The following is a 24,228-nucleotide window of genomic DNA, read 5'->3' as shown; positions in this document are numbered from 1 at the left end:
GCAGGCTGGAAGCTCGGAGGCGGTGGCGCCAGGAGGGACCGTGGCGGCCATTTTGTGTCTGCCTCGCTCGCCTCCGTGGAGGTGCTGGTGTGGGCGTTGCGGCTGAGGAGGGAAGAGCTCGGCTGTCTCCTTCCTGTGTAGGTCGGGAACGCCGCCACCATGGGCCGTAAGAAGAAGAAGCAGCTGAAGCCTTGGTGCTGGTATCCTTCTGTGTGGGACGAGGCGGGTGTGGGGAGCTGGGTGGGGGAGGGGAGCGGCCTGGCCCGGTCGGGACTCTGTCTCGTCCTATCCCATTCTCCGCCCGGCTCCTCACTGCCCTGGGATGGGGCTCTTTCCTTCTCTCCACCCCCGTTACGGTTTGGCTCTGTGTTTGGTCCTGTTCCATTTCTGAGCTCCTCAGCGTGGGGACGGGGCCTGGTCCGTGCCCTTCCTCTGCTTCTCCTGCTCCCCCCCCCCTCGCGGCCTAGTCCGCCTACTCCCGCCTGCCTCGCTTGAGGCCTCGGCCTCACGTCCGATCTGTAAAGCCAGGGCAGGCCGCAGCTTCTCCGGCCGGCTGTCCGTGGCATTCCTGTGGCCAGGCCCAGCGGGATTGCCAAGATCATGGGGAAAATGGAGAACGGTCTTTATTCCCCGGGGGGTAGGATGTCAACGGAAGAAAACCCTGCCTGTTACTCAAGAGGAAGTGGGGCAGATGGGGTTGGAAGAGACCTTTTGAAAACTTTTTTGAGGGGGAGGGTGTTTTGGGGGAAGGGTCTTTCCAATTTCTAATTACTGTATCAAAGTCACGTACAGTTTCTCAGTATCCAGAAATACCGGTGGATTTTTCTTCATTCCCTCCTTCACAATCTGCTTTTTGTTGGAGGGTGATTGCGGATTTATCTTTTCTCTAAAATGTTTCTGCCCAATCTAGAATTCTTTAATAAACGAATTTATAAGCTGCTCTGAGATATTTTATCGTTTTATGTTGGAAGGCATCTGTGCTTCTATTTTAGGTATTAATTCACGTTTTGGCGGAAGTGAGGGACACATTGTGTTAACAAGGAACAACTAATAAATAACAAATGTGTATTTATCTTTCTTAGGAAGATACGTTTGGAGTGTTTGCTGAAATACTAATGCTGATCTGCAGAAAAGAAATTGCAGTTTGCCTCTTCTGTCACATAGATGTCCAGAAAGAGCTTAGCTTAAAATGTTTCTGTTTAAAAACAGAGAATTCTTTAATGACCGCAGCAAGTTATGCGGTGTCATAAGAATTGATAGCTGGATGCCTGAAAAAGGAAAGGAATTTTAAACTAGAACCTTTGTTCTCTTTTATAAATGTTAGCTACTGATACTGTTATTAAAAAGGCACTTCTTCTGAGTATTTAGCATCACTTCCCTTTTGTGGATTTCAAGTCTATTTCTCCTTTAATGCTTTAGCAACTTTATTTTAATCTACACCTATGCAGAGAAGGAATGAGTCCACTTAGAAATAACTAGGACTTGAAAAGCATGTGTCAAAGAATATGGAATCAAATGATGATTCTCATTGCATGCACACATCTTGCCAATTTTGTACCTATCTGAAGAGGGGAATGCTAGGTGGTGTGAGGGGGAGGTTTGGTTTCAGACATCTGTGAAATATTTGTCATGCTTTGAATGCTCAGAGATGCTTCCTGTGCTTTTTTTTTTGCTTTAGGAAAAATCACAATGATGCTAATTAGTTTAGTGTTATATAGAAGGTGACTTTCAGGATTAAATGCTTCCTTAACAGTCTTCAATAGGTATTGTAATAGGGATTTTGATGATGAAAAAATCCTTATACAGCATCAGAAAGCAAAGCACTTTAAATGCCATATATGTCATAAGAAACTGTATACAGGACCTGGTTTAGCTATACATTGCATGCAGGTAAGAAATTTTAGACTTATATAAGCTTTTTTTAGCTGTATCTAAAATTGGAATTAATAGTGAACTTAAAAAGGTGGGGGTGTGTGGGGCTTCCAGAGTCTTAAAAACTGATGAGAAAAAGACAGCAGTGGTCTGTTTCCAGAACAGGAGTCCTGCTGTGTCAGCAGTCATATGGAGAGTATGCAGTAGAGATCTCTGCTGTCTTTTTTGGGGTGTAGGAGGAGTGCAGGAATTGTATTGTCTTGGTGTTCAGAAGACAAGTTTATATAAACTGGTTTTAGAAGCTAATAGTAGCTGACAGTGATTGGGAAGCACATATCAAGAAAATGCTTGTCCAGAGAGATTCTTCCCATTAAGGATGTTCCTTTTGTATCTTGAAACTGGCTGAAGAACACGTAGAATCTAATCTGAATTGTGGTCAGGAGGATATTTTTTTTTCTTTAGGTACATAAAGAAACAATAGATGCTGTTCCAAATGCAATTCCTGGAAGAACAGACATTGAACTGGAAATCTATGGCATGGAGGGCATTCCAGAAAAAGATATGGAGGAAAGGAGGAGGTTACTTGAACAAAAAACTCAGGGTAAAGTGTAATCTTGTTATTTCCCTAGTCTGTTTCTTACTGATACTAAGCTGTGTGATACAGGTCTTGCTTCTCAGAAGAGTAAGGGTTGGGTTTAATGCATTCTCTAACGGCAGCTCTAGACATTTGCCGGTCATGTGGAAGGATGAGAGATACTTTTCTTTTCCTGTTCAGAAGTAGCTGCATGCCAGTGCAACTATGACAATCACCTAATGAATATGGGGATGATGATTTTATTTTTGAGGGTAAGAGGAGGAAAGACCAGGGGTAATACAAGCCTGATGATGCCCAAATACTTTGATTTCTTTGCTGTTTAAGTATGCATTTTTTTGAACTGCTTTGGTGTGTTCTGGACAACAAAAGACTGACATGAAGAAAGACCCCCCCCTTTATGTTGAGGGTCATTACAGTGTGAGTCACTTTCCTCCTCTTTATTATTTGTGCATATAGGTAGGCTCACATAGATTTTCTTTGTAATTCTCTGAATTTTTGAACACGCTGATAAGATTTGAATTTTATTCTTTTCATTCCAGCTAGAATACCCCAGATAAAATTAATTTCATAGAATATAATTTGTCTTCAGTCTGACCATATATGTTGTACTCTTTAGCAGAAAGCCAGAAAAAGAAACAACAGGATGATTCTGATGAGTATGAAGATGATGAATCTGCGGCTTCAACTTCATTTCAACCCCAGCAAGTTCAGCCACAGCAGGGGTACATTCCCCCGATGGCGCAACCAGGTTTGCCTCCTGTGCCAGGTGCACCAGGGATGCCTCCAGGTAAGATGGTGTCCTAAGCTAGTTACTGAAAAGCTGAGTAGAAATACAGGCTGCTGTTTGTATGCTGGAATAATAATCTGCCCTTTCTAACACTGGGTGTTAGAGGTCACAAAATAGTGTTGTGAGGTGCACATAAGCAGGTTCTTCACTTTTTTTTTCCTTCCCCCGTTCTGTGTGTGTGCACACCTCTTCCTTTGTGAAGTAGAATAAGATACCTAATGCTTGCATCTAGATTGAAGGAATGTTAATATGGTGGTAAAACATATTAGTATTTTAAACATAAGTCTACCAATGATACTTGTTTGTGGTAATTTGTAGCAAGATTTTGGAAACAGGGCAGAAAGGCTGCCATGTATCTAGAGACTGCTAACATAGAACAGGCAGCTTATACACAGGCCACAAGTATATTGAGGAAAGAATTTCGGTCAATGACAGTGAGCAAAAACTGGTCTCTTCTCGTTGCATTTTCTGTAATGATAAGGCATGTTCTTTGGAGACTAAGAAAACTTACACAGTCTTGCAGGACTGCGAACAATGAATCTAGTCAGATTTGCTGATAATCTTTTATACTGAGTTGTTTGTAAGCAGTGTTTTTTCAAAAAACAATCTTTTAGATCTTCCTGTAAAGCATTTATCCAGTGTAAATTTATTAGATGAGATTTGTTAGTGACAGTATGTTGTCGGAGTTACTGAAAATTTATTTTCTTTTAAGGTATACCACCATTAATGGCAGGTGTTCCACCTATGATGCCTGGAATGCCTCCAGTTATGCCTGGAATGCCACCTGGGTGAGTAGCAAGAAAGACTTAATATTACATGTTCATACTGTGCATTTTAAACTGTCACAGAAAAAGTAAAGCTGATTAGAAAAATGTACGTAGGAACCTGTGAACTCTGTAACCTTAATATTAAGCTTAACCAAAGAACTGGATGGCTGTAAACCAACATTTAAAATATGGCCAAACTGTGAGTTTATGTATAAAGTATGTTGCCTTTCTCCTAACTTCGTTGAGTAGTAGTATAATCATTTAAAGTTTTGTTGTGTTGGTTTAGAGCCTTCTGTGAACCATTGTTACTTTGTGTATTGCACATATGTTGTGCATCTGGTTATCAGTCATCAACCTAACAGGAAAAAAAATACTGGATAGTTTAAAATTTTCTTGTGTTTTGGGCAAAAAATAAGATGTTGGTTTTTATGCTTGTTTGGGGTTGACACCGTACCCTATCACAATGTGTTTGGAAAATCACAGTTAGATTTTTGATTTTGTCATAAATTTTCACAGATTACATCAACAGAGAAAATACATGCAGTCATTTTGTGGTGGAAACATGTAAGCATCTCATTAATGTAATTTTAGGTACATTCATTATGCCATTTTATGTCATGTTTTTGATAAGCTTGAAATTGTCTTACTGAAAACCTCTGAATATTGCCTAAGAGTTTGGGGAGCATGTCTAGTTAGGTTTTCCTGTTGTATAATATCTGAAGTTTTTATGCTTTATCTAAATGAATATTACAAAACTATATGTTATGAGAAATGCATTCTACAAATATTAATGAAGTAGACCCTTAGGGATTTAAAACCTCTCTTGAACCAGAGTACAGCGCCATGTGCTCGATCCTTTACACTGTAGGACATACTGCAGGAACTTTGCTTCCAAGTTTTAAAGTTCACTGAGGTGAAAGTTTGTTCTCTTCTGCGACATAAATGTTGTTTTAATAGTCTTAGAATTTAAAAATCATGTCGTAGTCAAACACGTTGTGGATGCTCATCATGACTAGGTTTTCTGGGTGGAAACTGAACAGAATTTTATCAGGCTTGCTGGTGCTTAGTCCTCCTTAAACTCTTTGTTAACTTCAGGTGAATGTAATGTCATCTAGTAAAAGACACAAAATAATTTGCCAAAAATTCACTGCGCTTCCATTTTGGTGAAATATTAGGGGAGGGGGTTGGTGTTACGTTATGTTTTTACCTAGTTTAATCTAAAGTTTTGCTTACTTTACCTGATGATATTTTGTTTAAAAATGAGCAAAGAAGAATTAGGACTTAGGAAGCAACTTTGTTTTTAGTGTGACACTAGTTCTAGTACTATCCCTGCAGTTTCTCAGAAAGTCATCTTTCTGGTGGCAGCAGGCAGTGAGCATCCAGCACTTTTTTTTGGGTCTAACAGATAGTTGTCAAAATGGGTGGCAAGACTGACTTTGCCTTCTCCAACCATTAACTCAAAAAAGGGACGATGGTGCTATGTTCCCAGTCATTACTGCTTCTGCATTGGTTGTTCCTTTTGTAGCAGTGGTAGACAAGTTGAGAATAAAAATAAGAGTGGGTAGCAGTTTGCTTTGCAGAATTAATGCTCCTCTGTTTACGATGATTTATTTTGATTTTGAAACAGCAATGGTGAAGGTTTCTTGACTTTATCATACGAATAGAAACTGCTTCTTAGTGGGGTTTTGATGTGCGCTTGGCTGGTCCATATCTGCTTATCTTGCTAACTAAAGTAATAAGCATTCCTTTTTTTTGTATCCCTAATCCAGTTTCGAGTGTCTGGAAAAATTTAAGTAAACTTGGCTACACTTGGGTTGTTCCCTGTAAAGGAGTCATATATATTCATCTATAGTTTCCCAGTTTAAAAGCACTTAGTGTTGTAGACAGCATATTTTTTTTATGGCTTTGCAGCCCTGTGCAAGAGGAATTTGCTTATATTAAGGGTTTTATGTATAGTTTAGATGGGGAACATGTATTAATACATAGTGCATTTTAGTAGATAAGGATAAAAGGAGTCATTTAGATGCCACCTTTCTGTTAGGAAATACAGACCAATTTTTTTCTCCAGGTATCAGTAGCAAGGAAAAAAAACCCCAAACCTGTTATTAATATGAAGGAAAAATATGACATAATAAGGGCTTCTTATTTAAAAAAAAAAATTAAAATCCCACTTTTCTAGCCTTAGCATAGGGAATATTTAATGTAATTGAAACTCCAGAAGCTTTCTTACCCTGTGGTCTTTGCTCTGCTTTTGTCAGTATTTTGTGGATAGTCTTACCAATTTGGCTTGTCTGCAATTCGCTAGAGGAAGGAGAATATATTAAAATAGTATGAGGGTGCTATAACCACAAATAGACTTGTGGTGTCAGAAAGGAGTAATAGCAGATGTACAGCGACTTTAGTATGATTGGACTTAGCTGTTTTTCCTACTTTCAAATTTTCTGAGTGCACTAAGATCAGGTTCTTGGAACACTGCTGAAACTAGTAGCCTGAAACAGATTTCGAGAGACACACCAGTTCTGGAAATCTGATAATAGTGGAAGTGAAAGCTTGAGGAATTAAAGTTCAAATAAAAAGTGTTTGGGGGTTTTCTTGGGTGTTTTTGGTTTGGGTTTTTTTTTCCTTGTGGAAAAATATTTCTAACTGTGGAGTCAGCTGTTTTTGAATTGCCTCTGTTGAGAGCTGCTTGAAATTATTTACCATAATTTTTTATCTAATACAGGTATGTGCCAGTTATCTTAAGAGTTCGTCATGAGTGTTCATACCAGTGCTCATTTTCTGTTTAATAGGATGATGCCGATGGGTGGAATGATGCCTCCTGGGCCAGGAATACCACCTCTTATGCCTGGTATGCCACCAGGTAGGTCAGGGTTGTCGAACTCATACTATGGTGAGAGCTAAATTATATTTATTTATTTCCACTGAGATTTAGGATTTATATAAAGAATATACAGACTTACGCCACCACCTTGGTGTGGATTGATTGCCACAGAAACCAGTCTTGTGCACAGGTGAAGGGGTTGATTTCTGGCTTTTGATTATTTATAATTATTTGTGTTTGGTACCATTGTGAAGGTAAAAAATAGAATATAGTTTTCTCTTCCTGTTGCACTTTCTCTGGCTTTTGTGTTGCCTAGTCTCTCTTCATCCCTTTTTGTTAATGTCTGTGGCTGCAGCTGGAAAATCGTAATGATTGAAAATGTTGTGGGAAATGAGAAATACCCAAGTAATGAACCTGCTGTGTGAAGAAACTAACTGGAATTTTGGTCTCTCGCCATAGCTAGAAGAGATGTTTCTCGAGCTTGTGCAGCTCTTAAGCAGCCTTAAGTTCTGAGGGTGTTCCACCTGACCAGCAGCTATGCTGTGATGACTTGAGATTTGCTGGTTTGCCCTCATTCCTCACTGGAGGAGGAGGCAAACCACTAGGACAGTTACAGCCTAGTTCTGCTGCACAGGAATATGATGGAACCCATGTGAGCTGTTAACGTCCTGTCTCTGAACCTCTCCTAGAGCCCTGCACATACGAAGTGCGTGTATTGTGATGACAGGCTACAAAAGGTAGCCTTGTGTCACTGTTCCACTGTGCTGAAGACCCACAACAAAGCTGATCTGTGTTTCGGTCAAAGTTCTGATACTGGTCATAATGGCTGCATCTTTTGGATTTTGTAACAGTCTTTATCCACGCGCTTGGCAGCTTAGGCGCAGTGTGTTGGAAACAGTTACTGCATTAATTGCATTGATATATTGAGAGCACAAACTTCATCATTGAAGCTCTAGTAGAAAACACAATTTAATTCAGTATTGCTCTGAAGTGTTTGAGGTTACTGCCTATGCGTGGGCATTTATTGGTGACTGCTGGCATTACCCTTTGTCATGTTTTATTTTACTATTGCCTTAAAAATACATCTTCCTTGGGGGAGACTTTGTTCTAAGGAAGACTATGAACAGAATCCTCTAAAGGAGTGGTCTTACTTCCTTCAGGCTAATTTGTTACCGGTTCTTTGTGGTTTGTAGGTATGCCACCACCTGTTGGTCCTCGTCCTGGAATGCCTCCAATGACACAAGCACAGCCTGTTACAGCACCGGGCATTCTTAACAGACCTCCAGCTCCTGCTGCGTCGGCACCTACCCCCCAGCCTCCAGTTACTAAACCGCTCTTCCCAAGTGCGGGGCAGGTAAGGTATCTCATAGCCTGGAATCTATTGTTATATTCTTCAAATTGCCCTTGTGTCAACAGTGTCTATTCTTTATTACTGAGAAGGCCCAAGAAGTGACTGGTTAAGTTTCTTGCTTGTGTCGATTCTTAAGTTTAATTCAGTGTAGTGCTTGAATGAATGTTAAAAGATTCTTTTGTTTGTCTTATAACAGCCATGAAACCAGACAGAAGTTCTGTAAGCACGTGGGGAAGAAAGGAGTAGGCAAAACACTTCTTTCTTTAATCCCTTTAGTTTGTCATTTATAAGGATGCTTTGGGTGGGTGAAGGGATGTGTCAGCTACAGGAATCTGATTATATAGAACTTTACCTAAATTTTCCAAAGTGTAAATCTTGACATGACTTGTTCTCTCCTTTTCATAATGGGCTCTCTACCCATAGATGGACTAGTTTATTCTATAGTCTTGTTAAACTGGTTAAATATTGCCTGAATTAGGAGTTTTTTTACTTTAAAAAGTTTAGGAGTAAGTTAAGGTAGTAAAAATTTGTTTAAATGTTTTGGGGAGGGAAGTGGGGAATTGATAGTGGCTTGCGACCTCTACTCTTTGATTGCACTTGTTGTGTATAAGTCATGAAGTTTTTACTTGCTTTCAAGTATGTTGCAGAAAACTTCATAGTGTACTATTTGCATTTTGGACTTCTGCAGGGAAGATACTTGTTTACAAAAACACAGTCCTTTCATAAGAAAGGACTTAGCATAAGAAATCCTTTCATCTGGATACTTTCCATCCATTTGTTTGGAGACTTTTCACTGTTTCCTTTCTTTTATGCTACAGATGGGGACACCTGTCACAAGCTCAAGTACAGCTTCCTCCAATTCAGAAAGTCTGTCAGCATCTTCTAACGCTCTGTTTCCTAGCACAGCACAAGTACGCAGGAAGTCACAGTTAAAAACAAATTGCTTTGCAACTTAACCCTTTGGACCGTTCCATAAAATCTAAAATTGACTAAACATCTTCAGATATTTTCTGTTATATTCCTGATTATGTTTAGCTGGTAAAACTGCAAAGTCCTTGATTGTGAGTTGCATCTTACTAGAAATAAGCATGTCAAAGTGCCCAATTTTTCCTAGCGTGAAAGAATGGAATGTTGCATCCTGGTTCTAAAGGGTTAAAAAAGCATGAAAGCAGTTAAATGCATTTTAGTGGGCAGTGGTTAGCTTGATGCATGGTGAAGGCTTTTTAGTTTATGTTGTTTAATATGGTACATCATAATGTAGGGAATTTTGTAATTTGCATTATGTGCAAAAAAAATTGAAATATTTTGTCTGGATTGGGAAGTTCAGATAATTGTAAACGTACAGTGACTAGAAAGAAAAGCATTCTCTCATAACTAAAGCTTGCTTTGGAGATTGCTGCGTCTCTCTTCAGAGAAAGCCTGGTAAAGCAAACTTTTCTTGTCTAACAGTTTTAATTTAAGAAAAAAGTAGGAAAGATGAGATGCTGGAATCTGTAGTGGACCTTATATTGGCCTTCAGTTGATTCTTCATTCACAAACGAGATTAAAGATCTATAGAGAGACATAGTACTCTGTGAAAATATTGCAGTATTTTTATAGAGAGAACGCTTAAAACAAAAACCCTGGCACAATAGAGCTTTCTTAAATATTTAATTAAAACATTTCTTAAATACCTAATTTTAATGAATACTAACATTTTGAGCTGTACTCTAAACTAATGGTTGCTAAAGTATGCTAATAATTTAGTGCGAGAACGATGAATTTATACTTACAGGCTTTTAATAAGACAGTGATACAAGAGAGATTTAGACATTTACCAAACTCAGTATTTGAGATAAAAAATTTTGATGGTGGGGTTTTTTTGTTGTTGTTGTTGTTCCTTTTTTCTAGTTGTGGCTTTTGACCTGCAAATTTTAGACTTTCCAGTGTGTGTGTGTACATATGTGTATATACTGGGGTTTATTTTGTCTTGTTTTCAGTTGCTCTAGTATGCGATAAGGCTGAACTTTACTTTTGTCAAGCTTGTTTTAATTATGTGTCTTACTGAAAGGTTTCAGAGGTCTAACAGACATCATTTAAGTTTTCTTATGCTTTGAGAAATAAATATTGATCTATCTCTGTGTTTCACAGGCTGCAGCAGCTGTTCCAGGTCCAGTTGGTACTGATTTCAAACCTTTGAATTCTACACCTGCAACAACAACAGAACCCCCCAAACCTACATTCCCTGCTTACACACAGTCTACAGCCTCAACCACTAGCACGACAAACAGTACTGCAGCTAAACCAGCTACATCTATAACAAGTAAGCCTGCTACCCTCACAACAACCAGTGCAACCAGTAAGTTGATCCATCCAGATGAGGATATATCACTGGTAAGTTACAGTATTTTCATTGTCTTACTGAAAAATGCAATTTATGCTGATATGGCTGATTAAATAGAATTTCTTGTGCGTTATGTGTATTTTAATAACGGTGAGAGTGCAAACTGTGCAGGATTAATGTAACAGAACCATGTATCGAGAAAACTTCGGTTGCAAAGTGATAACTGGCATATTGCAATGATCCTGCTGCAGATCTAAGCCTTATTTTTGTTTATGATAGGAGATTACTCAACCCAAAATATAATTTGGACTTTTTCTGCGTATGACTTAAGCTTGAAGTTAAATAGATATAGCTAATGAGTGTAGGACAAAAGACTTAACAGTTTGAAGTGGTCTTGGTGCTATTACAGCAGTCAGAAATATGGAATTTGTGGATAAAACAAATGAACCTTAATTTCAGTTCAGATATCTTTAGATTTGTGTTTAGCTTTTTTGTCTCAACTTGTTATGAGGAAAAGACTTTCTTCAGCTGAGAGAGGAGGAGAATTTGTGTCGCGTGCAAAATGCTAGATTGGCCAGTATTAATACAGTAACTTTGAAGGAAATGGGAAAAATCCAAATGCTACTGTGTAATGTTACTAGTAGCAGTCTTTGAACTTGTAAGGTAGTTGAAATAGTTTAGTACCTGTCATCCACTTTGTTACACTTCTATTTACTTTGCTTTTGGTGAGTTATAGCCTTACAATGTGTTATCGTTGTCTGTTCCTGGTTTTAGGAAGAGAGAAGGGCACAGTTACCTAAATATCAGCGTAATCTTCCTCGACCAGGACAAGCTTCCTTGGGTAATCCACCGGTTGGACCAATCGGAGGTATGATGCCACCACAGCCAGGAATTCCTCCACAACAACAAGGAATGAGACCTCCCATGCCACCTCATGGTAATCATAAGTTTCCCAGCTTTCTTTTCTTGAAAAGATTTGTCTTTGCTACAAACTTTTTTAAAACTTGAAGTGGCATATACCGGTGGGGGGTTGTGGTGAAGCTTTTCACAAAATGCAACTTCTGCCCATTATTTAAAAAAAAAAAAATTATTCTTTGCATCTTAAATGTTCTGTTTATAGGTCAGTATGGTGCTCATCACCAGGGCATGCCAGGATATCTTCCTGGAGCGATGCCTCCATATGGTCAGGGACCTCCAATGGTGCCCCCTTACCAAAGTGGACCTCCTCGACCTCCAATGGGAATGAGACCTCCTGTAATGTCACAAGGTGGCCGCTACTGATGCTACTACACACGCTCTAATAGGTTTGGAGATTAAACCTTTTCTCATCTTGTGCTGTTAATATAGCCGAGCTTCCGTCAATTAAGGCTTCATTGTGACTTTAAAAAAATAAGTATCTTCCCACATGCAAGGAGCTATTGGACATTCTTATTTTACACGGGAAAAATTATTTGGAATAATAACAGGAACTTTTCCTGATGTTGCAATTTATACTGTATGGCTTCTTTTTCATGTTTCATCTAGGTTTTTAGAAGTGAAGTATAGTAAATATGGTTCGTTAAATTGTGAAGGCGCTGGAATTACATGAACATACCACCTTAAAGGCAAGTTCTGTAACATTATGTTGCTATTTGTGAAATGATGCCTTCACAGCACTTCAAGTGCTGTTGGACTTCATGTCCCCAACATAGTTTGGTGAGGGCTGTAACTGTTCCCAACTACTTGTACATTTAAGTCTGAACTTGTAACAATATTTAATGTATTTAGAGTTCCTCCTGTTTCAGGGTTTAAGTAAACTGACCCACTAAGGTCGTGTGACTTTTCTGTACTGTTATAAACTTCATTGTAATAAAAGAAGATAAAAATTTATATGCCTTTTTATTCATGACCAGCTGTGGACAACTGCCTGAAAGGTTTGTACAGATGCATGCCATGGTAGCTATTGGTGTAATGAACACAATTATTGGTGCTGTTTTGATAAAATCTGAATTCCTTGTTCTAAAATTAAGTCACTCCTTAGCTGCACGTCTGAGTAGACAAAGACCTGTACACTTATTAACTGACTCCTCAAAAATGAGGCTGCAGGAGGCACATCTTAACTCTTGGTTGTAACTTCTCTTAATGCATATGTTTCTTTATTTGTGCTTTCTTGTCCTTAATAAATTTTAAATGATTTCTAGTCCTGGCACTTACTTGTAGGATGTAAAGGTGATTGCTTTAAGATGCATCCTAGTGCCAGATGTGTCCTGTTAGTTCATTCTTCCACTGACTCTTTTTAACGTGCAAATGCATATGAATTTCAGGAGCCTTTTAGATGAAGATTTCTAGAAGCTTAGGTGCATGTCACATGGGTGAGCGACTTCCAGTTAATGCTGTATTGAAGTTGACCTGCAAAAGAGAAAAAGTAGCTCGACCTTCTCAGTGTATAAAAGAGACAGAGGGGGAAAGAGTAATATGTTACATGCTGTATTTTTACTTTAAATGTTCAGAATTTCAGATCTCAACAGAGTCTAAAAGATGAACCATCCGTTTTGTGCTATGATCAGGTGTTGGCCGAGTTTCTTGAGCCATTTAATGGAATTGTCTAGAGTAAGAGACCTTTTTATCAGTTCTCCTAATTATAGTTATCAGAGAGGTCTTCCCCATATGAATTAGTCTTTTATCTGTTTATAAGAGTAGAGTGATAAATTACTGTCAAGGTTGTAATTCTCTGAATGTCTGCCATCACTGTGTTACTGTGCTATATTTCTCATGAGAATGAAAATGTAAAGGGAGACTTTTTGGAGGGGAGGGGAGGGAAGTGAGAGCTTCCCTGGTCTGTTCACAACAGGGGAATAAAGGAGTGGTAAATTTTTCATTTGCAGGTCAACTTTAAATACATGTTCCAGCCTCAAGCTTTATCCGTGCAGTTAAATTTATGGGGATATCTCCTCTTTTAGGGTAGGTTAGAAAGATTATCAAGCATTTTTGTTTTGGTTTATGTTCCATAGATGTTTTTGTTGATGGTGTAGTTTTTTCACTTAATTGTAATACTGAGCATTATGGCTCTTTTTCTTGAAAGTCTTGGGGTTTTTTAGCTGTACTTAAGTACTTCATGTGGCTTTATTCTGTACTGTCTTTTAATAGTCCAGAAATACAGTACAGCTAAAATATTCCATTGTCTCTCAGCTTCAAACGTGGGGTCATGGAATGGCTCATAACAGCACTAGAGCATCCAGTACACTGTAATTACAGCTGAATGGCCTTAGTTTGACCATTAAGAATTATCAGGCACTTTTTCTGAAGTGTTTAGCAGTTTTAAGACCATAACTCCAAGCCTCTGTTGAGAAGCAGTTCTCTCTGATCACTGGTATCTGCTGATCACCTGTCAGATGTGCAGTATTTGGCTTGCAAATGTGCTGAGTGGGCCTTGATGTCAGATCTTTTGTTAGCTCTTCATCTTGCTTTATACGTAAGTCTAACAGATAAAACTGTTTTGCTTAAGCAATGCTTTTATACTCTGGTTTTCTTCTGTCTAATAAGGATGATTACAAAACACTGGAGAGACTTTTACAGTGTCTTACATTCATCCTTTTTGTAATACTACACATAAAATTCATACATTATAAAATGATCTTAACTTGTGCTTTTAAAACTATAGAACTTCTTGCTTTTTCTGAAGATCATATTGCTGCTGTAAGGATGCTTTGCCTTCCTGCCCCTAGTAAAGTAAATACCTTCTCCCTTCGGTGTCTTTCTGTAACTCATTGGTATGTTTTCAGACCCCTGCTTTTCCTGGGATAGATATTTGAAAAATCTTACTGCATGTACTGTTAACTCAGTGTATTCTGCAAGTTGTTTTAATTAAGAGTTTCCCTCTTTTAAATAGTGAACGTCTCATTGTTCCCATAATAGTACCATTTCGTAGTTAATACTACATAGACCTATAGCTTGGACACATTTTAAGATTGAACTTTCCTTAGTAGTAATGTTGTGATAACCCCTCAACTAAGTACTGCCACGTATTATTCATAGGGTACTCTAATAACCTTCAGCAAGCAGGTGAACAATTTTTCCATGATTTTTCACGTGGATACTTACTTTCCTGCTCCTGTCATTTCTGTGCTGTAAGAGCTGTGATGTGGCTATCTTTAGTTACTCTTGTGTCTCTTGTGTGTACTCTTCTGTAAACAGGCGGGTATTTCAGTGCATATGTTGTCTGTTGGTCCCTGCCTTCATTTCTTTGGATACTGCTTCTTAATGTTCAGAGAGTTGGATTTATGGTGCATTTTCCCAAAAAGAGGAAAACTACTTTGAATGTAGTAATTGCTTGTATAAAGACTAAGGCTTGGTTTACAGTACAAAGTTCAATCAACATAGTTGTGCCAGCAAAATCCCTAATGTGGCACAGCCATGCAGACAGTTTTTTGCTTTAGTTAATCTCTCCCTCGAAAGAAATTGCAGAAGCTTTTATAATTACAGAAAAGCATATCTCTTTTTATATCTGTTGTAGGACTCGTATAATTGCATAGGCAGAAGCTTTGTTTTTTTCAGTTGTTGCCCAAATTTGCCATGGCAGATCTTGTAGTAAAATGAAAACTTGGAAGTGGATTTTGATGAATCTTTAAACTGGAATGTAATGCATATGTTGAATACAAAAAAACAGGCTGCAAGAAAATGTTCAGACACAGGTGGGAAAATATGTTTAGCAAAATACTTAGAATTCATGGCATCTAGGACTTGTTTAAAAGGTTCTAAATTATTTTATGCATAGTCTCTCAATATCATTATGAGACGTTGATCTCATATCTGCTGATTTTTAGAGCAAAAGGAGTGAGACTGGCATGAAAGAACCTTGGAAAAGCCCGGGCTAGTTTTTCAGAAGTCTTGATATGACTGTTTTGTACTGCCTTTAGAATATCTTTCTGCCTTTGGCAAAGGTTGCTCTAAAATCTTGAAAATCTAGCTGGCTAATGTGGACTAAAAATTTCTTCTTCTGGAACTTTTGGGTTTCACTTTTTTTTTCTTCTTCCACAGATGAGATTTTTAGGTGCTGATAATAAATTTGAGGCTGGGATGTATATCTAATAATTTCAGTGGATAACTATTCCTCGCTCTGTGCATGCATGGGAGAATATAAACAGGCTTCTAGAAACACATTCAGCTGCATCTGCCTTCTATGGTTTCTGCAATTAGTGTATGGAGCTCTTGAACAGTACTTACACAGAACTGTATAGCTTACTTAAAACTTGGATAAAATTGAATGGAATGTATAACCTCCAGTTATTTTATAGGAATTAAAGAATTCTGCATACCAGATAAAAAATAAAATACTAAGATTGCTTCAGTTTTATAAACAGCAAGAAGGGCATTATGACTCTTCAGTTAAATTGAGACTCTGATATACCAGTCCATGAGCTGGGGCTGCAATTTAAAATGGTAACTAATGACACTTCAAAATAATAGTAAATGTCTTAATAATTGTACTGGTCTAGCTTCTACATAAATACTAAGGTGAGGGTGAATATTTTCAGTGGCTGATGGAATCTTTAACTCTACTTTTTGTGAACTAGTACAGTAAATACTATCAGTTATGGGAAAAATGCCCCAAGACAACTGACTTCTGTTCCATTGATCAAGTTACAAAGCAAAACAAACTGGCCAATTCAGAAATAGCTACCAACTGTAAAAAGTTTTGTTTGGGCCTAACAAAATAGGTGCAATAGTAGTAATTTTCTTTTGTTTGCTTGATCACTGGAATTTTGTTAACTTTGAATGCATGTCTTTCACTTAATTGGGTCATGTTTTTTCTAAAATTTAAATTTTTCTTCTTCCTATAGCCCTGCCATAGGACAGGCTGAGGCAGAGTCTCAGTGTTGCCCTGTTCAGTCTGAGGCAAGTGGGATTTATTTTATTCATTCTGGGGGCTTTCACAGCTTTATGGCTGTTGGATATTTATGTCCCCAAACTTGCAGCAAGTTTGGTGAAGGCCCCTAAATTTATTTTAATTTAGGTTTTTTATTCTCTTTTGGTAGATGGGCTCTATATTAATATTTATCTTTTTATTATCATTGTGTTTTTAAGAGTCTTAGGGGGAGGGAACATGTTTTAAGATGTTTGGGTACCTTTTCTCTTAAAGGAATGCATTTCTTTCAAGGCTGCTCAGGTAGTCCTTCAGCCACACTGCCCCCCTCCCCCTCTTCCCCTGCATTGCATTTGTGCTATATTTGTTTTTTGTTTTGGTAATGTGACTTTGTGTAGTTTCTGAGCTAGTGGCATGTAAATATCAATTACTAATGTTTCCTCTTCTGGGGAGATGTATCTATTAAAGTGCTTAAAATACTTAGGTTTTAACTAGTAAGTGACATTTACAGTCACAAAATTGTGTAGCCTAAATTATAGAATACAATTTCCTTGGAGGAGATTAAGATGTTAATACTGCTGCATATGTGAGCTGCACCACAACAAATATTAATGTAGAGCCCTATGAAGAAATAGAGATTCAAGTTGGAAAAGTAGAATAGAAGAATGAGAAATCAAAGCTGCAGATTTTTCAGTTTGTCAGGTTCAGGGAAAACCTTTTGGTCAGTCTCTCAAATACACCAAATTTTGTCTATCGCAACAATACTGAAAGTCATTGCGCTTTTTTTTGAAACTTTGTGGAACTATGTTGCATATTCAAAATTTTCTTAGGTATATGGTTATCTAAGTTCGTTCTTTCACACAGCGACTAGCAAAAAATTCTACCCTTTGTGAAGAAAAATGAGCTTTAGTGTTGCTGCTCACTCTGTTGCAGATACATTGTCTTTGAATGCTTTAGGTTGCTTAAAGACAACTTCAGCTTCAGAAGAACAGGTTTTGTCCGAGGAGGTGTTGCAGCCTATTGGCAGTGAAATAGAAAATTAACAAATATTGGAGTCAGTTTTTACAATTTTTTAAAATTTTTGAGATCTTTTTAAAATGTGTGGTGTTTTTTGATGAGCATAGACTGTATTTCATTTCTTCAAGATTTTGCTAAATAATGACCCCCGATGTGATTTACAGTAATTTTAATGAAAGGATAGAGTCGTAATTCTTAACTTAGTTGCAAAAGTGGCTTTCACATTCCTGTTGTACTCTTATTTGTTTGTACTCTGCCCTTTGCACTTTTCCTGTAAAAGACCCCCCCCCAAATTGTCTAGTCTGACTGGAAAATTGACATGTTCTCTGTTAACTGTTTCAAAATGGTTATTGAGCATGGCATTGCTTTTCTAATTCTCATTGTGGTGCTACCCTTGATAACAGTGAAGATGAGAACAACACTTCAAGATATACTTACTGCAACTAGTATTTGTTTCACATATTCAGTCTATAGGAGCATTTGGCTTAGTTCTTGTTTCCCTAGAATACCTAAGGAAACAGTTTAACCAAAAATAATATGCAGTATGGCTTGTACTTCTTGCTTTAAGTATCTGAATCTCTTAAGAGACTCAAAATGAAAAATAGGCAAATTTCAAATGCCTGATACTGAACTTTGTTATCAGTTTCCATTTAAGACTGATGCAGCACTAGGTAGTTTTTATTCAGCTACTCATATTCAGTTTGTCGTCAAGCACACAAAGCTAAAATTCAGGTACATATGCTGTCTTGTGTCCAATGGAGTACCCTACTTAGATCCACACTTGGGTTATATCTTATAAATTGATATCCTGGTGAGAGCTAAAAGGTTTTTGGATTCAGAGAAATTGCTTTGATCTGTTTTTGTTGAAGATTAGTAGGTTTGACATGTTAATGGAAAAAATGTTTCAAAAACGCCGCTCCTGTTTTCACTGTGTCATTGTTTAAGCTCTGTATACTAATACTTTGGAGCGAATGAACCATTTCTTTGTGTTTTGGCAAGTTTTCTGAGCAAAACATAGCATTTCTCAGCACCACACTGCTATGGATTTTTTTTTCGAAGCCGCTTTTGGACAATTCCAAGAAGATTAATTTCATGCTGCCTACTTCTGAAAGATGCATTTGACGTTAAGACAGTTCTGCGGGGTGTTACTGTATGAATTAAAGGGGATTTTGACTCTGGGTTTTCCTGCTACACTGCAAATACTGCTTGTAATTTCCTTCATTTCCATCCTTTACATTCCTGTCCTTTCTGTAAGTCTCTAAAGGACTGGACAGGGCAGGTCTTTTTTGTTCCCTCTTTGGGAGTTGGTAGCTTTACCAGATTACATTCATATTACTCTGATCTGTTACCACAGACTAATGTTTGTCCTTAAATTTGCAGCAAGTAATGATGTGCATTTTTTCATTTGCTTTGTGTTTTGTCCTAAAAGATACATGTGCAAGTGCTGCTGTCTTTCTAGTCACAAGGATGGCATAATGGCTCTGTGCTTTTTGCTGGGAGTATCTCCTCAGCTATTGGACCAGCTGGCCTGTAAACTTCACATCTAGTGCAAATGGTTCATATTTTGCTCTTTTTTGTGGAGTTCTGTTAGTGACATTTTCCTCCCTACCTCCTCGTGTGGATCTAAGGGGGATAGTTAAAAAAAAAAAATTACACTGTGAAAGAGATCTCTTCATTTTGAGGGACGGTGGTGTGTTTTTACTGACGCTCTAGTATTGCAGCTGTCAGTATTGCAGCAGTCTGTGTATCACAAAGTTGTACATCTCACTGTTTGTGGAATTTATTTTCTAATGCTGACAATATTTTAGTGACTTGACTTGCAGATATTAATGGAAGTAGATCTTGGGGAGTTTGGGGTTTTTTTTACGCTTAAGTAGACGTACACGGCTATTTTTTTTTTTTAAAGGGCAAGAATTACTGCTATTCTGCTAAATTGGGTGAATTTGCACCCCTGTTTTTAACAAGAGAAGTGAATGGAAATGTGGCAAATAAAGTATGTACCATGCATGAAGTTTTGGCTTGCTTCAGAATTGTGTGCTGAGTTCATAATGTGTTCTGTGCCTTGCCTAATAAAGATTGTAGCCCTTAAATACTCTGAGGAATAGGCTACCTCCAGAAGAAATTTTTTTTTAAAGTGTGTGTACTTGCAATCAAAATAATCAGACCAGTGAAATAATGGTAGTGACTGGGTTCTATAAAAATGCAGGTATCGGTGACTACCATATTTTTCTGTAATGGTTGGGGTAGGTAGATACTAGTTTAGAGTAAGAAAAAGTTTTGAGGCAGCCTTTGAAGGGATCAAGATAGAATTGAAGTGATTCTGAAGTGTAATGTGTATAACATTCTTTTTGAAGTTCTGAAAAAAAAATGTGAGTTTTCTTAACACACTGTAAACAGCAGCTTTATGCAGTCCTTTGATTGTCAGAGCGCAGATTCTCATTAAAGCTCTACTAGGAGAAAATACAGTTTGAGTACAGTAATTGTAGATTCTGTTGTATAGTGAATACATTTTTACTTTTGTCTTGTGAAGGTCTATTTGAGGGAGCCAGGCACTTTAGCTTGCTGCTTTTGCAGACAGCTATATCCTGTCTTGAACCACAGGATCCAGGATGTTATCCTCAGTCGTTTGTTCTTAGCATCCTGGTGAGTCAGTATTGACTGTCCATGGTATGAACTGTCCGTGAGGGCTGGTATTTATACACCTGATCACGACTGTGAATAGTGAGGCACTTGCACCTTCTAAGGGAGTTTACAATAACTTGTTTTACTCTTACGGGCTTTCTTGCAGTAGGAACAATCAGCAACACTGCTGTTTTAATGGCGATGAATTTAACTTCTCCATAAATATTGTCTTGAACTTATCTTAAGGTTTTTCTTTCTCAGGGATTTAAAGAAGTTTAAAAGTTTTCAGAAAATAGTAGAATTTTAATGCCAGTATCATCTTAACTGAAAACAAACGAACACACAGCTTTGAGAGCTTGAAGCTTCCTTTAAAACTTCTCTTGTTAGCAGTTAAAAGTATATCTCTCTGTTAGCTAACTGCCTTATACCAGATTCAAGCTTCTGACATCTCAAATTTTATTTCTTATATTTTGTCTAAAACTTAACCATGTTCCCAGCCACTATTCAGAAAGAGGAGGTGTGTAGAATTGCAACTTCTGCTGCCCTCAGTAGCCAATATGTGTAAATGATTTTCGCTAACGGCAATTTTGAATTACCAGAACTTAATGCCATACAACCAAAGGAAGCTATTTCACTGTCTCCCAACTTAGGAAATTACATAATACTTTGAGATAAAGATGTCATGCAGAGCTTTTTTTTCTTTCTCTGTTTTCATTGAGTTACTTGCATATATGTTACTTGCACTGAATTCTTTAGCTTCTTTCCCATAAATTTTAGTGGAAGAAAATACATTTTGCTCTTTCATTTGTAAAGTCTAGAATAAGAAAACACACTTTATGAGACTGTTTAATGAAGGAACCTGGCAATGTAAGTATTGTAATTTCCTTTATGTTTGTGGTAGGCAACAAGATTACCTTGTTAAACTTCTGGCTTATGTATGAGAAATATCAGAAAAGTAAGGGCAAATTGAAAGTAGTTTTATAGTTGCCTTTACTTCATATGCTTTTCTTAAGCAACAAATTGCTGTAATTGAAGTTTGGCAGCTTTTTTAATGAAAAACTAAATTATGGATTAAACTCCTTGGTTTAATACAATTTGTGTTTCTGTTAACTAGCAGCAGAATTTCAGCATTTGCTACTTACTGGTAGAGAAGAAAAATTCCACAGCACTGCCAGTACAGGTTAGTTTAATCTGTAAGTACCTGATGTTCCTATTTGAAATAATTTGTTCAAATGATACCACTTAAATACATGAGGGGAATTTTGGTCTCTGAAATGTGAATGTATCTGTTATCTGCTACTGTTACCAGTAGTGAGTGAACGTCTAGATTTTTTTGAAGATCTGTAATGGTTTTAACTACACTTGTGGATAGGTAGTATCTGCAAGCACTTTTAAGGAAGATTTAATACAGAACCTTAACAAATAGGCATTGGTGTTACTGAAAAGTGTGAAGATCTAAAGGTGAAGTCACTTCTTCAGTAACATGCCTTTTATAAAAGAGGCTGTTTTAGCAGTGAACCAATTATAGGATACTATATTTGTTGTGTTGGGGAATAAGCATTTCTGTTTGCAAGAATCCGTAGCAGTAATTTAATCTTTCTTTCAATTTACTTTAGCTATTGCTAATTACTGTCTCCTACCAACAGATTTTTACTCTGTTAGGCCTGTAAGCCAGGAGCTTGTTCTTCTCTGGTTTTTGGTGTTTGGTTTTTTTTGTTTGTTTGTTGGTTTGGTTTTTGGGTTTTTTTGTTAGCCTATTTCAGCACTTCAGAGGCTACCTACAAATGTGGTTTTGCTCAGCTGTTTTATCTTACTCCAGAGTTACTGCTCTGCCTCTATTCTTTTTTCCTTCTGCCCTATTCCATATTCCCAGGAATTTTGGCACTTTATTTTTATTTTGTAGGATATTTTACACTTTAAAAGAAAATAGGAGAGATTCTTTGTGATTGGATAAAAGATGCAACCTTCTCCAGAATAGCTGCATACGTTTATTTTTATTTAAGCTTTGTGTACCTCATCTCTACATATCAGCATGGGAGATTAAGACTTTCTGTGCTGTAGCACATAGCATAGTTTCACAGCTAGCTGAGCTGTAAAATTCTGTGCTTTAATTCACTTCTCAAGGGGATGTTATCACATGGTGAATTTGAGGGGCTTTTAATATCACTGGTGGATAATTATATAGAAACTAGGTACTGGGAAGATCACACTAGTGTGGTAGCTGAACGGACACTTTAGTTTTGCCAGCTCATCTGTATGGTCTAGTTTCATGAGTGACTTGACGCTTCCAGCAGTATTGCTTATTTTAGAATTTTGAAATCTTACGCGACGCTGCAGAATTCATCATACTAATATAAAAAGTTTAAAGGGGATTGTATCTTCCCAGGTTTTAGAATAGTTACACTTGAAGTCCATCTCCTGGCATCTCCTCTACATCAGTTCTCAGTCATTCACACTAAATTGCTTTGTCTGCAAAACTAGCTACATGCAAATTTTTGGATAATGTTGCATAGGTGTTTCTCCCTAGAAGACAAAAAAAAGGAAAGTTGTATAATAAAATTTATAACTTATCTTTGCCTATATTTCCTAAATCTTAACAGCAGATGTGCATGAATAATAGGGATAACTTGTTGTGAGGCCATTTATCCTATTAACAGAATGTGTGCATCTTTCCTTTAACTTCTGTGGTTGACCTTAGTTGATACTTAATGCAATGCTCAGTACTATTGGAATGAGCAACTGATCGCTTTTGGCTGCTGAATTACTTCGTGAAGTCTCAGTTTTGACAGGGGTTGGATGCTGACCTGCACTACTTGTACACCAGCTTGGTAATCAGTGGGGATAACTAAAGGGTAGTCATGGTCTCTAGTGTCTTATCAACAAAAAGTATATTTGTCCAGGGTAGATCCTAATATGAACTCTGGTAGAACGTCATCTCTTTGTGAAACTTTTTCTGGCAATTAATTACAGCACTTTTTGGTAGAATTAAGTTTATTTTCTCTTGAGACGGGACCAAAACAATACTATGAATCTGAGCTTTCAGAAATAGGTGAGCAGTCTTAAGTTGTAGCTCAACTTCTGATACACTGTTACAGTAGCTGTCCAGTCTGATGTAGTTCAGAAGTCTTCCTTCCCAGTTCTGATAGGTATATATGGAACAGTGAGTCAGTTCACACTATTTCCTTTTAGACTTCTGCTTAATGACTCCAAATCACCCCTTCAGAAATTCTGGTCACTGTGCAGCAAACCCAGACTCCAAACTGTTTTTAGTACCTTCTTGAAGTACCTTAAAGCGCATGATTGAATGATGTCCCCTCTCAGTAGCAGTACAGCCACAGAAGTTAGTGTGTCATAAAGGTTTTTTCTGTAACTTGATACTGCTTTTGTGTAAGTAGTATGAAAGGGATGGGATCATTGATCTTTTTCAAAAGACAGGTGGCAAAATATTGATGTTGAATTTAACTCGAGAAAGTGAGAGACTGGTAAGTATGTGCATCACTTTAATGCATGCAAATAATAGTAACTAGCTTAATTTTATAGCACCCAGTTTACAAAGAAGATTCAAAGAAAATATGGAGCTAACATCATTTGCATCCATTTGGAACCTTCTATGAACTGTATGCTTCAGGAATGGATCATTGCACATATACATATCTGTAATGTGTGTCTACCACTTTGTAACAGTCTCTGATTAAACAGAAGTAAACCACTGTTTCTGTGTATTTTTTTTTCTCTTCTTGAGGACCTATTTAAATTATTATTGCAACGAATGTTAGCTGTTCCAGAGTGTGTGTAAGTATAAAATCCACGTTCACTCATGTTACAGTTTGAATAACTTTGTACTAGCTCTCTCATTATCTATAAACTGCAAAAACTCATTCATGTGAGCTTAAAGCAAAGTGGTGTATGCCTGGAGCCAAGCAAATCAATTCTCACTTCTTAACCCGTAACTTCCTTTTGCTGCTCATCTGCTGTCCTTCTGGTGAACTGATGGTACAAAAAAAATCTACTATTTAAGTTGGAAGAGTTGGGAATGTGGAGGAAAGTATCTTAATAGCATTTTCATAAAACCTTGTAGAGAGGGCATGCTGTTAAGTGGTCTGTTCTAAACCCCTCTAGAGCAGAATGCTGGAGAGATGAGGTGGCTTTGAAGAGGTGTGTCCTTGCAACTCTGGTCTACAGGATGAGAGTGGATTACTCTGCTAGGCTGGTTGGTCTCATTTAGCTGCCA

At 37.7% G+C, this 24,228-nt stretch overlaps 1 protein-coding gene across 10 annotated transcripts; it reads left to right on the top strand.

The window, feature by feature from the left end:
• The first annotated feature begins 3 nt into the window (after positions 1 to 3).
• On the top strand, positions 4 to 23,718 carry ZNF207 (zinc finger protein 207). Of its 10 annotated transcripts, none has more exons than XR_012045427.1 (14): positions 5 to 200; positions 1,764 to 1,890; positions 2,335 to 2,473; positions 3,084 to 3,254; positions 3,967 to 4,042; positions 4,538 to 4,585; positions 6,811 to 6,881; positions 8,036 to 8,196; positions 10,324 to 10,566; positions 11,291 to 11,453; positions 11,637 to 11,820; positions 12,041 to 12,120; positions 16,336 to 16,390; positions 21,112 to 23,718. XR_012045427.1 is itself a non-coding variant. In XM_072881615.1 (12 exons), exons 1-12 carry the CDS (start codon positions 160 to 162, stop codon positions 11,795 to 11,797), a joined length of 1,491 nt encoding a protein of 496 aa, XP_072737716.1. In that variant the 5' UTR covers positions 5 to 159; the 3' UTR covers positions 11,798 to 12,383. The 10 variants fall into 10 exon arrangements, 7 of the variants coding, with proteins under 7 accessions (XP_072737713.1, XP_072737716.1, XP_072737712.1 ...); XR_012045426.1 differs by having other exon boundaries at positions 11,637 to 12,120; positions 21,112 to 21,177; positions 23,538 to 23,707; XR_012045425.1 differs by having other exon boundaries at positions 11,637 to 12,120; positions 21,112 to 23,717.
• The last annotated feature ends 510 nt before the right edge of the window (positions 23,719 to 24,228 follow it).

This window comes from Ciconia boyciana, chromosome 16 (genome assembly GCF_034638445.1).
Source record: "Ciconia boyciana chromosome 16, ASM3463844v1, whole genome shotgun sequence".
Classification (NCBI taxonomy): domain Eukaryota; kingdom Metazoa; phylum Chordata; class Aves; order Ciconiiformes; family Ciconiidae; genus Ciconia; species Ciconia boyciana.
This window is presented reverse-complemented; position numbering and strand designations above follow the sequence as displayed.

Coding starts and splice junctions, on each gene's coding strand:
- ZNF207 (XM_072881615.1), top strand. CDS start 160: ATGGGCCGTAAGAAGAAGAAGCAGCTGAAGCCTTGGTGCTG. Junction 1,891..2,334: donor TAGCTATACATTGCATGCAG/GTAAGAAATTTT, acceptor TTTTTTCTTTAG/GTACATAAAGAAACAATAGA. Junction 3,255..3,966: donor TGCACCAGGGATGCCTCCAG/GTAAGATGGTGT, acceptor TTTTCTTTTAAG/GTATACCACCATTAATGGCA.